At 48.1% G+C, this 13022-nt stretch overlaps 1 protein-coding gene across 6 annotated transcripts in view; it reads right to left on the bottom strand.

Annotated features, from left to right (window-relative positions):
* UBAP2 (ubiquitin associated protein 2) overlaps positions 1-13022 on the bottom strand; it is a 1669217-nt gene that overhangs the window by 1400728 nt on the left and 255467 nt on the right. For all 6 annotated transcript variants that reach the window (XM_085628825.1, XM_085628795.1, XM_085628777.1 and 3 more), the window contains exon 5: positions 12186-12339. In XM_085628825.1, the coding sequence (XP_085484951.1) occupies positions 12186-12339 (154 nt within the window). The remainder of the gene's footprint in view (positions 1-12185; positions 12340-13022) is intronic.

Below are 13022 nucleotides of genomic sequence, written 5' to 3'. Positions count from 1 at the left end.
TGCTCCAGGGACATTTGCAGACCCTAACGGCTGGCGTCTCCTCCTCCGGTCACAGCCGCCATTTTGGGTCTCGATCCAACAGGCTGCAACGAGCAGGGAAATCCCAATTTTCTCCCTTTCCCAGCACTCTTACGCTCTAAAAGTTTGTCCAGGAGGGCACCCGGTATTCCGTGTTAGTCTGCGGTATCAAGGGCCTCTGTAGCATGTCAGGATGGTCTACGGCGGAGGGCAGCCACGGAGGAGCTCCAAGGTCGGCTGCTGCTTAGCCAAACCCCCCCCCCCCCACCCTCCCCTTCCAGGCAGTAACCGTACTGGATAATTTGTCTTACCCACTTGTCTGTAGTGATGGAATTCCAGACAGGTAGGAACTTTGAGAGTCTCCCTCCGACCGGAGTGGAATGGTCTGGGGGGAGTGGAGGGAAGTCACTGTTTATTAGCGGGAGAGGCACGAGTGTTGTTGTTACCTCGGCCTCTAACCTTATTTCCTCTGTACCCACCTCTAAAATATCCCTTATTGGAGAATGTTTGTGTGGTGTTTTTATAGGCGGAAGCAACAGTGTCTGTACTGATGTTCTTGGATGCTCCTCTATAGAAGGAGCGTTGAAAGGAACCTCGTGTGAATGGAGACGAATGCTCCCATGGATTTAGCAGTCTCTGTGCCCTTATTCATTTTTTCTAAAGCTGTATCTACAGCTGGACCAAAAATTTGTTCCTGATTGAACGGCTGATTGAGGATAGTTGTCTGTACCTCCTGTTTGAAACCAGAAATGCGCAACCAAGCATGTCTTCTTAGTAACACACTAGTGCTGACGGATCTAGATGCGGTATCTGCAGCATCGAGGGCACATTTAATTGATGCATTTATTATTAATTTGCCTTCTTGAATCAAAGCATTGGCTTTGTATTGATAAGGCAAATGCTGCATTAGGGATTCAAGCTCGTAGTAATGAGCCCTATTGTACCTGGCAAGTAATGCCTGCGCATTGGCTATTCTCCAGCGATTAGCTGCCTGGGCAGAAACTCGCTTGCCCGAAGCGTCTAATAATTTAGACTCCTTGTCAGGAGGTGGAGCATTACCGGTGATCTGAGAGCTGGCACGCTTTCTAGGGTTGGTCACTACTAAAGAATCTAAGGGAAGTTTACCTTTGATGTAGGTGGGATCGTTTGGGACGGGTTTATATGTTTTCAATTATAGGATTCTAGCCCTTATAGTCTTTGAATATCTCTGTGGCATGCTTAAAGACACCTTTTAACATGAGTAAAGTTGGGGGGCGTGGTTTGCTGGCAGCGGAATGGACGCTCTTTGAGTGCACTCCGCCGGCTGGGGCCTAAAGCCTGCTGTAATCTTTGCAGATGGTGTGGTGGCGAGCCTAAGACCGACGTACTCGGACTGCTGGGCTACAGTGGATCCAATCGGTGCTAATTTCGGAACCCACAGGCGCTCTGAGGTGGATCTGCGTTAAGAGACTGCGGGGCCGTCGGCTGCCTGTGTTCCTGACAGGCGGCCCAAAAATCAATCCCGCGGCTGCTGTGAGGCTGCGAAACGGGAGTGCGGGTGGACGGCCACTGAGCGAGACGCCCTCGACACCGTAGGTACGTGCGTCGCTTAGGGGAGCCGCGGGGGACGAAGAGGCTCGCAGTGGATGCCCCAGCTTGCTGCTGCCAGATGGTTGTGTGAGAGGTGAGGAGGTGATCCCCTGCGCACATAAAGGCCCGCCGCCGCCATTTTAAAGACCCACTTCACTACGGCAGGAGACGCGGGAACAGTTGGCGCCTCAACTCCCTTAAGTTGTTCCTACTGCTGCCAGAGTCCAGTTTCTGCTGCAAGCTGCCACGGATCACGAGGGGTGGCTGTTTGGCTAAATAACACCTACGACTATATGTTGATGTGAAAAAGCGCTGCCAGTGCTGGAGAGTCGCTATTACTATGTGACGGTCTTGTGGGGAGTTTGTCACACCGTACATGGAGAATATGCGGATGGAGAGTCCGAGATTTGGGTGACATTGCTACCTGCGAGGCATCCCGAGTCACGACTGGCTGCTGGTGTCTGCCTGGGGTGCCCCCCCGCGGCACTATCCCTGCTGGCCTACACAACCTCACCTGTGCACTAGGAACCCCCTTGTATTTCGAGCTCACATACTCTCGTATAGGTCTTTACTCCATGCGGATACTTGTGAGCATTGCATGCCAAGAGAGGATCACTTAGGAAGAGCAGACATGTGGGGCACGCTACTGGGGTGCTGAAGAAGGCCTGCATTGTGGCGTGTGGTGCTGGGTACCTTGGGTGGCGTTCGACGGAGAGGAAGACTCAGTAGCTGAAGACGCCGGCGCTGGCTTGGTGAGACGTTTGGGAGTGCTGGGTACGCTCCGACTGTCCCCACGATCTACACCATCCGGATTGCCACTGCAGCATGGGTAAGCAAGATGCTAAACAGCCGAAGCTCACTTTTGACAAACTAGCTACGCGCCAAACTGAGCCAGGCTCTGATGCGCAGTCGGACAACCAACAGGACCTCCACATGGAGGATCAAGGTGAAGATCTTCACACTCATGTTGCAAAGGCGCTCGAGCTTAAGAAACAGATTCCAAGTTGGATAACATGACTGTGCAGCTGGACTCGGTCAAGACCCAGGTGGCTGTGCACGAGACCCGCCTAGATGTCCTAGAAAACCGCCAAACCGAATTCCACAAATTTCAGGTGGAGACCAAAGAATAGTTATTGCAAATGAACAAGCTCCTAGGTATCATCCGTGCCAAGAACGATGATTTGGAGGCGAGGTCACGTAGAAACAACCTACGTATTACCGGCATCCCAGAAACTACCATATCCAAGATGGAGACCTTTGTGACAGACCTACTCCATGAACTGTTCGACCTTCACCTGTCCCCTGTCTTCGTGGTGGAGAGAGCACATAGGTCCTTAGGCCCGAAACCCCCAGTAGGGGCGCCACCTTGGCCGCTACTGGCCAAGCTGTTGAACTAACAGGACCGAAACATCATCCTGTGGCTGACAAGGGAAAAAGGTCAAGTGTCACATAAAGGCAATATTTCGTTCTACCCAGATTTTACCCCTGCTATACAGGCAGCGAGGCGTGAATTCTTACCAGCCAAGCGCATCCTCCTGAAGGCGCAAGTCCCTTACTCCCTGCTTTATTCTGCCAACCTGAAAGTTTCGTACGATGGCGCTGGTCATTACTTTACGGATGCGAAGTCCGCCTTGAAGTTGGCCAAACATGTTGGTGGGAAGAAGAATAAAGACTCTGGAGGTGCCGAGGCGTGTCTGACTGGCCAACTTAGCGATAATGAGTGACTTGGGTGCTTTGTCGATCTCCAACCTAAGTGACTGTACTGCTATGCTGCAGATCCGAGCGGTAACTAATGGGTCTGTAGATGTGTGTTTCGAAACACACAACGATTTGACGTTCAGTTTGTTTGAGGTTGTTGGGGAGGGCTTGTAACATGCTGTAGTACTCCCAGCCACCGTGTGCGAGCAGGGGAGATTGCTGGTGCCACTTCGTCCCTATGGGAAGTTTCCCTTTACTATTAAGTGGACTATTGTGTTTTAGTTTGTTTTGGGTGGGGTATTCTGCAACCTGATTGGGGGGTTGGAGTGGGAGGCGGGAGGTGGGCAGGGATTGTTTATTTGTTCGATGCCAGTATGATTGCGCAATGTTGGTCAGTGTACACAGCCTGTGCTTGGGAATTAACGCACTTCCGACGCCTGCTCCACATTGATTGGTGCACTGTGGACAAGAACACCCTGCAACTCAATCTTCTTATGTGGAACATTAGAGGGTTCAATGATGGCAGGAAATCTAAACTTGTGCATACTTATTTATCCAGACACAACATAGATGTAGGTTTATTGTAGGAGACGCACTTAAACTTGAGGGAGTTCTATATCCAGGAAATCCTCCTCCTCCAATACCCGGGGATCTAGTTGACTTTGATACAGGGTAGTATAATATTCCAGAAACTGTGCATTAATAGCTCGCTGCCCATAATACGCTGTTCCAACTCCACCTCGCAGTTCTAAGATTGGTGTCCCTCTTCGTGCCGGATTGGGCAGCCAAGCCAGCAGTCCCCCAGATGTGTCCCTCTGAGCGTGTGCACGCGCCACGTATGCCCTATAATCAAAACATCTCAGGCGTTCCACTTGGGTCGCCTATTCTTCTCTGGCCGACATAAGACCCTCCTGTCTATCCTCTCGTTTGGGTCCATCTCTTTCCACGTCTGAGCTGTTGTTCTGCCGTCTGTACCTCATTCAGCAAGGTTCTTCGCACCCCAACTGCTTCTCCTATACAGCGACCTCTTAGCACTACCTTGAAAGCATCCCACTCATTGTGTATGCTAGTGGTCATGTTAGTATTGTTCTGGAAGTACTCCTCGATAGCAGTGCCTATTGTTCTAAAGACCTGGTCTTCCAAAGTCTCCGGTCGGAGGCGCCACCTGGGAATAGTGGACCTAACTCGCAGCCAATTCATGGACACTAACAGGGGATTATGATCTGATATTGTCCTGGCTAAGTACTCACTCAGTGTGATACCCCCATGCACATCTGGGGAACAAAGAATAGAGTCCAGTCTAACATGTAGCTCATGTAGAGCCTAGAAATAAGAATAGTCCCGTTCCCCCGGGTGATGGGACCTCCAAGTGTCTGTCAGTCCCCAGTGCCGTTGTCAGTCGCGTCGGGTTTCTGCTACTCTATGCGTGGGGGCGTCAGGGAGGGGTGGATGAGAACGGTCCAGGGCCACTTCGGTAATGCAATTAAAATCTCCCCCCAAAAGCACAGGGCCAGTCAGGACCGGCGCTAGTTTCTGAGATAGCTGTGCAAAGAAAGCCAGTTGATCAACATTAGGAGCGTATATACTTCCCATAGTAGTATCCCGGCCATCAAGGCGCCCCACCACCACCACGAATCCTCCCTTAGGGTCTATTATCTGTTGTACACAGGGAACCCCCGCTCGCACCCACACCAGGGTCCCTCGTGCAAAGGCCGAGTACGTAGTGTGAAACACCTGTCCCCTCCATCGGCGCTATAGCGCAGCTCCTTCTGTCTTTCTCAAGTGAGTTTCTTGAAGTAATGCGATTTGCACCCCTCTTCTCGTCAGGTAAGCATGTATTTTGTGCCGCCGGCTCATATTGTGCATCCCCCTAACATTCCAGGTCATAATTTTGATGCCTACGGAGGTACCCATAATTCCAACTCTATACTCTGACAACAGCAATCTCCCTTAGCAGCATGTCTGACCCCAGCCTGCTTACCCCAAACTGTAAACTCTACCCAACTCCCACACCCCAGGACAGGTACACAAGAACAGGTCCCCAAGAGAATTTTAACGGAGTTCTCGACGTTCTACTCCCGTTTATATACCACTACTCAAGGGCTGTGCACTGAGGAGTTGCAGAACTTTGAGTCACTGGCATTGGTCTGGTTCAACAACAACCATAGAGAATACATGGATCTCCCATTTACGGCAGAAGACGTAGCCCAGGCTATAAAAAGCCTACCCTTAGGAAAGGCTCCTGGGCCAGATGGCCTAACTACGTCCTTCTATAAAACGTATGTCGAGGAATTGGCACCTAAGCTGTTAGCATATGAAGAAGCGCTGGAGGAGGGAGTGTTACCCCAGTCCACGAGGGAGGCGATCATTATCACGCTCCTCAAACCTGGGAAGCCAGAGGAGGAGCTGGATTCATATCGGCCACTGTCAATGATAAATGTGGATGTTCAGATCCTGGCCAAATTGATTGCTAATAGGCTACAGCCTATGCTTCCAATCATTGCGCTCCCCAATCAGTCGGGGTTTATACCAGAGAGATCAACATCTCATAACTTAAGGACAATTTTTCGGTGTTACACTATCTACACCCAGACGTGAAAGCCGCGGTTGTGTTTTTAGACGCCACTAAGGCGTTTGATACGCTCGAATGGCCATACCTATTCTCGATTCTAGGTCGTATGGGGTTCAGCCCGCTCTTCATAAATCGAATTAGGTGGTTATATACATCACCTAGCGCACGCATACAGGTGAATGGTTTGCTTTTTGATTCATTTCCCATTTCGCGAGGCACCAGACAGGGGTGTCCACTGTCTCCTTTGCTTTTTGAGATTGCGATGGAGCCCCTGGCTACCCGCATCCGTCAGCACCACACTGCGCGAGGAATAGGGTTCAGTTCCCGAAGCCTGCTCATTTCATTATATGCAGATGAGGTCATGCTCTACATTATTAACCCGGAAGAGAACTTAGATCCACTTTTGAGGGAGTTCATTCGTTTTGGAGGGCTAGCTGGTATCTTTATAAATACCAGTACCCAGTACCGGGGGGTACTGAATGACAGTACCCCCCTCTCTCCACTCCCCCCCCCCCCCCCCCTGAGGTGGGAAGCTGAAGCGGTTAATTATTTGTGGGTTTGGATAAGCCGAGGCACACAGGAGGTGTGGAGGTTGAATTATGAATTATGGCCAAGCTTTCGTGTGGCTGGAAGAAAAGCTGAAGGTGTGGTCCCAGTTGCCATTATCGCTGGCCGGTAAGATAGCACTGGCTAAAATGGTTGTCCTACCAAACTTCTTGCATTTATGTGTCAATATACCAATCCCACTCACTCGGCAATTTTTTTTATTCCCTTAAATCACAGCTGGTTTCCTTGGTGTGGGCGGGCGTTCAGGCCAGAACCTCCTGGGACCTACCGACCCTTCCATTGAGACAAGGTGGTTTAGGGGCTCCCGATATGCAGCTTTATGCACTATGCGCCCAGGCACAATTTTTGCACTATTGGGCACACCCGACCCCCTTTCAGCCGCATGTGGCGGTTGAGAACGATGTGATGGCCCCTGTCCCACTTAAGGTGGCACTATATTGAAAAGCATGCCGCCCTCGTGGAGACCGACTCTGCTGGAACTCTATGTTGGGCATGGGATGAGTGGCGCAAAAGAGCAGGAGTTCCGGTGTTATACGCCCCTTCCATTCCTTTGCCGCAAAACCTAATGCTGTCTTGCATACAGGATAATATCAGTAAGTAAGACTGACATTTACTGAGCTCTTTCTATGTGAGCAGCATGCCGAGCCCTTTGGGAGGGCTTCCGAAGGCACCGCCGCCCTTGCCTGCACTGGAAAACTTGCTAAAGTCCCCATATCCACGTAAAACTCATTACGCGCTTGTATACCCACATGCAGAACACTGCCACGTTGGTGATACCCAAATCCTTTAGACACTGGAATAACGACCTCGCGACTCCTTTGACTGAAGCCCAATGGGAATTTTGTTGTGGGCAACTCACCCAACTCTCTCCGAATTACAAGTTGAGATTGATCCATTTTAAATATCTAATAGATTTTATAGAACACCAGCGAGCCTCTATCACATGGGTATAAGAGAGGACGATAGTTGTTGGCGCTGCGGCTACACCCCGGCCACGTTTCTACATGTTGCGTGGGACTGCCCCAAAATAGCCGAATTCTGGTTCCAAGTTTTTGATTCAGTGAGTCACATCCTTGGCATATCACTGGCCCCATCCCCTGCTCTTGGCCTCTTGGGTTATGTTAAAGAGACACCGCCCAAGCTGCGTAAGCTACATGCACTCCTCTTATTGTTTGCAAAGCGACAGGTGGCAATCCACTGGGGCAGGAGACGGGATGCCCTCCATTGGGGAATGGGTTAGACATCATATATGGACACACACAGTTGAGCTTATTTTGGGAGCAGATGCCGCCCTCTTCTAGACCTCGTAATATATGAGAACCATTTCTGACCTGGGCACATAGTCAGCAAACATCGAATGCAGTAATGAGTGTAGGAGACACTCCGAATGTACCACTGACATGATGTGATATTATCCTCCACTTGCCCCTTGGGTCTGTTCACCTGTCGTAGTTCCTAAGAAATGTGGTCATGAGAATGATGTACAGATATGACTTATGACCTCTGAGGTAATATGTAATGTACTATTATTTTGTTGTTGCAGTTTGCTGATCCGTGCGACTATCTAGATAAATGACGAATGTAAATCCTTCTGCTAGTGGAGAGCTGATGAAGGGTATGTTATTATTGGGATTTGTGTACTATTGAGACTGTTTCTCTGAGATCCTATATTGGTCAATATCATGCTGGCTTGTTCTTCAACTGCCAACCTTCTGATGGTCCCCCGCACAAACAAGGTTGCCTGGGGTGACAAGAGATTCACTGTCGCCACTGCCAAACTGTGGAACTCCCTCCCTCAGCAAATCGAAGTCTACCCAACGCTACCTGCCTTCAGGAAACTTACAAAAACCTGGCTTTTCAACCAATGAGCATCCTACCATACGACTACTCTTCTTCAGTCCATAGCGCCGAGACACCCACGGGTATTTGCGCGCTATACTAATGAATGAATGAAAATAAATTTGTAACGCGCAAACTCAGCCCAATGGGCATCAAGGCGCCTAGCATAATATATAGAATCAACATACAGAATTTAATAATAGGCTTTCCCGAAATACCAGGTTTTAAGAGCTCTCTTAAAGAGGGGCAAGGATGCTAGAGTCTTGAGCTCGAAAGGAAGAGCATTCCATAGTCGAGGGGCTACTGATGCAAAGGCTCTACCTCCCCATCTTGTCTTTTTGATGAGGGGAATAGCAAGGAGGTTCTGTTGAGAGGATCTGAGGCATCTGCTGGGAGCATAGTTAGAAAGCAGATGTCCCATTCCGTCAGCCAGCCCTGCTGTAAGGGCCCTATGGACTAGGCAAACAATTTTAAAAGAGATGCGTTGTTCAATGGGCAGCCAATGGAGATTCTTCCTGGCTAATGTGGCGGAGGCAGAGCAGGGAAGATCCAAAACAAATCTCGCTGCTGCATTCTGTGTCACCTGTAAACGCAGTAACAATCCCTTGTTAATCTCTGTGTATAGCGCATTGCAATAATCTAGACGAGATCCAACCAATGCTATAACAGTTTGTTTTCTTGCCTGCGGGGATAGGTAGTGAACTATTTTACGGAGGATTTTTAGAACTCCCCAGCAGGTAGCTACAGTTCTATTGATCTGTAAACTCATGGCCAGCTCAGTGTCAAAAATGACCCCCAAGTTTCTTGCCGACTGTGAAGGGGTCGGGCAGGTTCCCAGTGATGGCGGCCACCATTCGCTCGACCAGGCGTCCCTGTCCTTTCCGAAGATCAGCACCTCGGTCTTATCACCGTTCAGCTTCAAGGAATTGAGGGTCATCCAATCGGCAACCGATTGCATACAGCTCCTGAAGTTGAACGATGTTGTGCTGACAGACCGTGACAGGGACACCATAATCTGAGTGTCATCTGCATACGACACTACCTCCATCCCCTGAGATCTTACTAGTCTAGCAAGTGGGGCCACATAGATGTTGAATAGGGTCGGACTTAGGGCCGACCCTTGTGGCACACCAAATTGCAAAGACTTTACAGGGGAGAGGAATTTGCCCATTTTAACCCTCTGCTCCCTAAGCTCTAGGAAGGAGGATAGAAGGTTAAGGGCAGGTCCCTCCACCCCCAACTCCCTCAGTCGAGATGTTAAGACTGAGGGAGAGAGGGTGTCGAATGCAGCGGTCAGATCCAATAAGACCAGAATCGTGGTCTGTCCTTTGTCAACATTCATCCTGATGTTGTTTGTCACAACCGTGAGTGCAGACTCTGTGCTGTGGAGTTTTCTAAAACCATGTAATCGCTTAAAAAAAAAAAAAGTATGGGAGACTTTGGAAGAGAGAAAGGCTTAGTAGGAAGAACAGGGTCGTAACGGTGAAGTGGCACAGTCCAATTTCCTCTTCTTGTGTGGAACGTTGACAATATGGCCTGTCTTGGGGTCCACTTCGAGAGTTTTCTGTTTCGGATCGATGGGATCCGGTCGAAAAATGTCTTATTGTTCGGTAGCCGCTTTCGAGCCGATTTGTTTGGTGCCGAGTGAGGTTTTGATTTCTGCTCTGGAGCCTTTGAAGGGGTTTTTGGATCCTTCGGTGTCGAGTTGGAAATCTTCCGTTCCGAATGTTTTGGTATCAGATCCAAGGCCTTTTGATCCTTCGGTGCAGAGGTGTTCGGTGCCGACTGTGTCTGGGGGTCACTGATATGCGGCTTGCTCGGCCCCGAACTGCCGGAAGGCTTTTTTTTTTGTCTTCGGAGCCGAGCCAGAGGGCGGGGTTTCTGAAGCTTTGTTTCAGTCGCGATTGGGGCCTGCAGGCGAAGTCTTGACCGATGCCACCTTCTTCTCTGGTAGGGTCGGGGCAGGGGCACTTGTACTCACTCGTTGACCTGGAGTGATGTGGTCATCAGAGTCGGAGTCGTCTGCCCCGAAAACGATGTCCAGATCCTCCAAATCCTCTGCCTCAGGAACATCAAGGCCTTAATCGAAGATGTCTTCTGGCACCGGTGCAGCTTGTTGCACCATAACGTGTCGTCAGGACCGGCGATCACAGATAGTCTTCTTGGAGCGGAAGGAGGCGCAGGCTTGACAGTTTTTCTCCTCGGGCGAGAGACAGAGGTTGCAGACCTTGTGTTGGTCGCTGTGTGGAAATGTAGCTCCACACTGTGGGCATTTTTTGAATGAAGTCCTTTCCATTAGTCGTTGACCCGAAAGGCGCCGATAGGCCCAGCGGCCCGCGTCTACTACTGGAATAGAGTATCTGAGTAGCGTGTCCAAAATGCACGCGATTGAAAACAATACCGTCTAGTTTGATATACTTTGCGCGTCGAAAAAGTTTGGATAACACTGTACCGAACCGGAGCGCTGAAGTTACAGCCGAACCCGATGGCAGAAAAAAACAATCTGAGGATGGAATCAATGCCCATGCGCACTATTGTCAAAGGGAGGAGTCACTTATCTCGTGACTACAAAAGACTTCTTCCAGGACAACAAGGTGCAAGCATTCGAGCCCAACACCAGATGGCGATCTTAGCACAGAGTGTGAATTCTGCAGCTCATATGCCTTGAACATATTTTACCTGAAACAAATAACTCCAATTACTCCATATGGTTTAACTCAAACCTCCATGGCTCCAACCATGCTGGCATACATGGACAGATCAAGGTATACCATCTTTCGGCTAACTCCTCGAACAGGACATCCAAATACTCTTTACAACATAGCAAGCTCACTATGGTCAGCCACCTTCCGAAAAAGAAAGTTACCAAACGCTTACACACTCGGTCAACAAAATGTTAAGCACAAAATCTCGAAAAGTTAATACACACATCCAATTTCGAGCTGACTAATTCACCTCAGCACTCCACCTCACAGGCCTATAAAAAGTTAAGACTTAACTCAGCATACTCATGTAACTGAACTACCCTAAAAAAGGGGCTCAATCCCTAGAAATACCCATCAATATTTAAAAAATGTGGCCTAGGTTAAGCAGCTGTGCCAGATCTACCTGGCGATGCAATTCCTTCAGTGCTAACATAGAACACGTTTACCCTGTGTACAAAACTAACCACATTTTGGTTTAAGAGAACAAAAAGGGCATTACATACATCAGCCTCAACTCTGAACTCGAAGTATTATCCTGCTGTCTGTACATCCAAACAAACCGCTAAATACATATGAAAACAAGCTACTAGAGCTTCTCACATCTATTAGCCACACATTGGAAGACCCAGTTCCTTCTAACCACCATCACTGGAGGAATGTTCTTTGCTCCACCCATAGACTTGAAAACATCTTTGCCAGAGCAGACACCTATAGCCATAGATCTGGAACCCACTCAAAGTTTCTCTCCAAAGGTCATACACAAAGGATAAACCCCACGTCTCATTATAAACTTTTGAATATCTTCAGAACACACTCAGTCAATATATTAACTGATGTGCCGATCTAGCTACTCTAGATAATGTTCTTTATTTCATGTTTGTTTTTTAATCTTTATTAAAATTAAACTCATTGTTTTAAAAGAAATAGGAGAAAATTGGCCAATTTATCCTCTTAAAGGAGGCTAAAAAGACTTTCTTTAAAAACAAAATGGCTTTTCCAAACAATAAGTGCTTCGTAATCCTGCACATAGGCAGGACTATTGTGTTTATAAAGACATCATAGGGAACTGCTGTAAACAACGTTTGAACATTAAACATTTGGGCAAGAGATATGCTGGAAAGAGAAGTTTGTTTTGGTTTAATCATTGAATTTACAACAACAAATTATTAACAAAAGAAAACATTCAAGCAACTTTCAAAGGAGAACATCTATCTTACACTCTCTGCCGCGGCTCCCTCCTCTTGCTCGCCTGTTTGAGCCTCCACGTCCTCGGCTCAATTCTCTGTCCCCCCTCTTCTCTCTGTTTTCTTTGTTTTCTGAGCTCTCCTTTCCAATACTCTTCTTCTTCCCACCAACTGTTTCCCAAGATGTCTAAGGGATGGAAAAAAAATTGCATTCAAGTAAATGCTGCATATAGAAGAACAAATGTTACTTACCTGTACACTGTGGTTCTCCAGTATTGGTGTCTATCATAGATTCACATGCTTGAATATTCCCCGTCGTCGAAGTGGGAGTCCCACGGTACATAAAATGAGCAATAAGCCTCATCTATATATATGAATAAAATACATATATAAATAAACATTATATATTTTAAAATGACATACAAAGTCAAAAAGTACCATAAGATAACATTGACACATAGGAATGCATTGAAAAAAGAAATCACTTTACTGACATACCCATGTCATTTTTATAGTCCAATCTCCAGCCAATCCGGCGCAAACACCCTCTAGAACCTTCTCCTCAGAAGCTCAGGCGCTCAGATTTTCGTAGCATAAGAGTGACAAAAGAGTTATGAGGAGAAGAGAGCCTCTGAGGGGAGGAAGGGTGGGTCGCATGTTAATCTATGAAAGACACCAATACTGGAGAACCACAGTTTACAGGTAAGTAACATTTGTTCTTCTCCAGTATTGGGGTGTCTTTCATAGATTCACATGCTTGAATAGAATAGTGAGCAGTGCTCTGCAGCCTGAAGAGGCAGTATCAAAGTTAAATGAAATACAATGACATAGCATCACAGAATCACAAAACTGATAACAACCCAATGAGGA

The sequence above is a fragment of the Triturus cristatus genome, chromosome 2_1, assembly GCF_964204655.1.
Source record: "Triturus cristatus chromosome 2_1, aTriCri1.1, whole genome shotgun sequence".
NCBI classification, from domain to species: domain Eukaryota; kingdom Metazoa; phylum Chordata; class Amphibia; order Caudata; family Salamandridae; genus Triturus; species Triturus cristatus.
The sequence above is the reverse complement of the archived record's forward strand: the minus strand, read 5'-3'. Positions and strand labels throughout refer to the sequence as shown.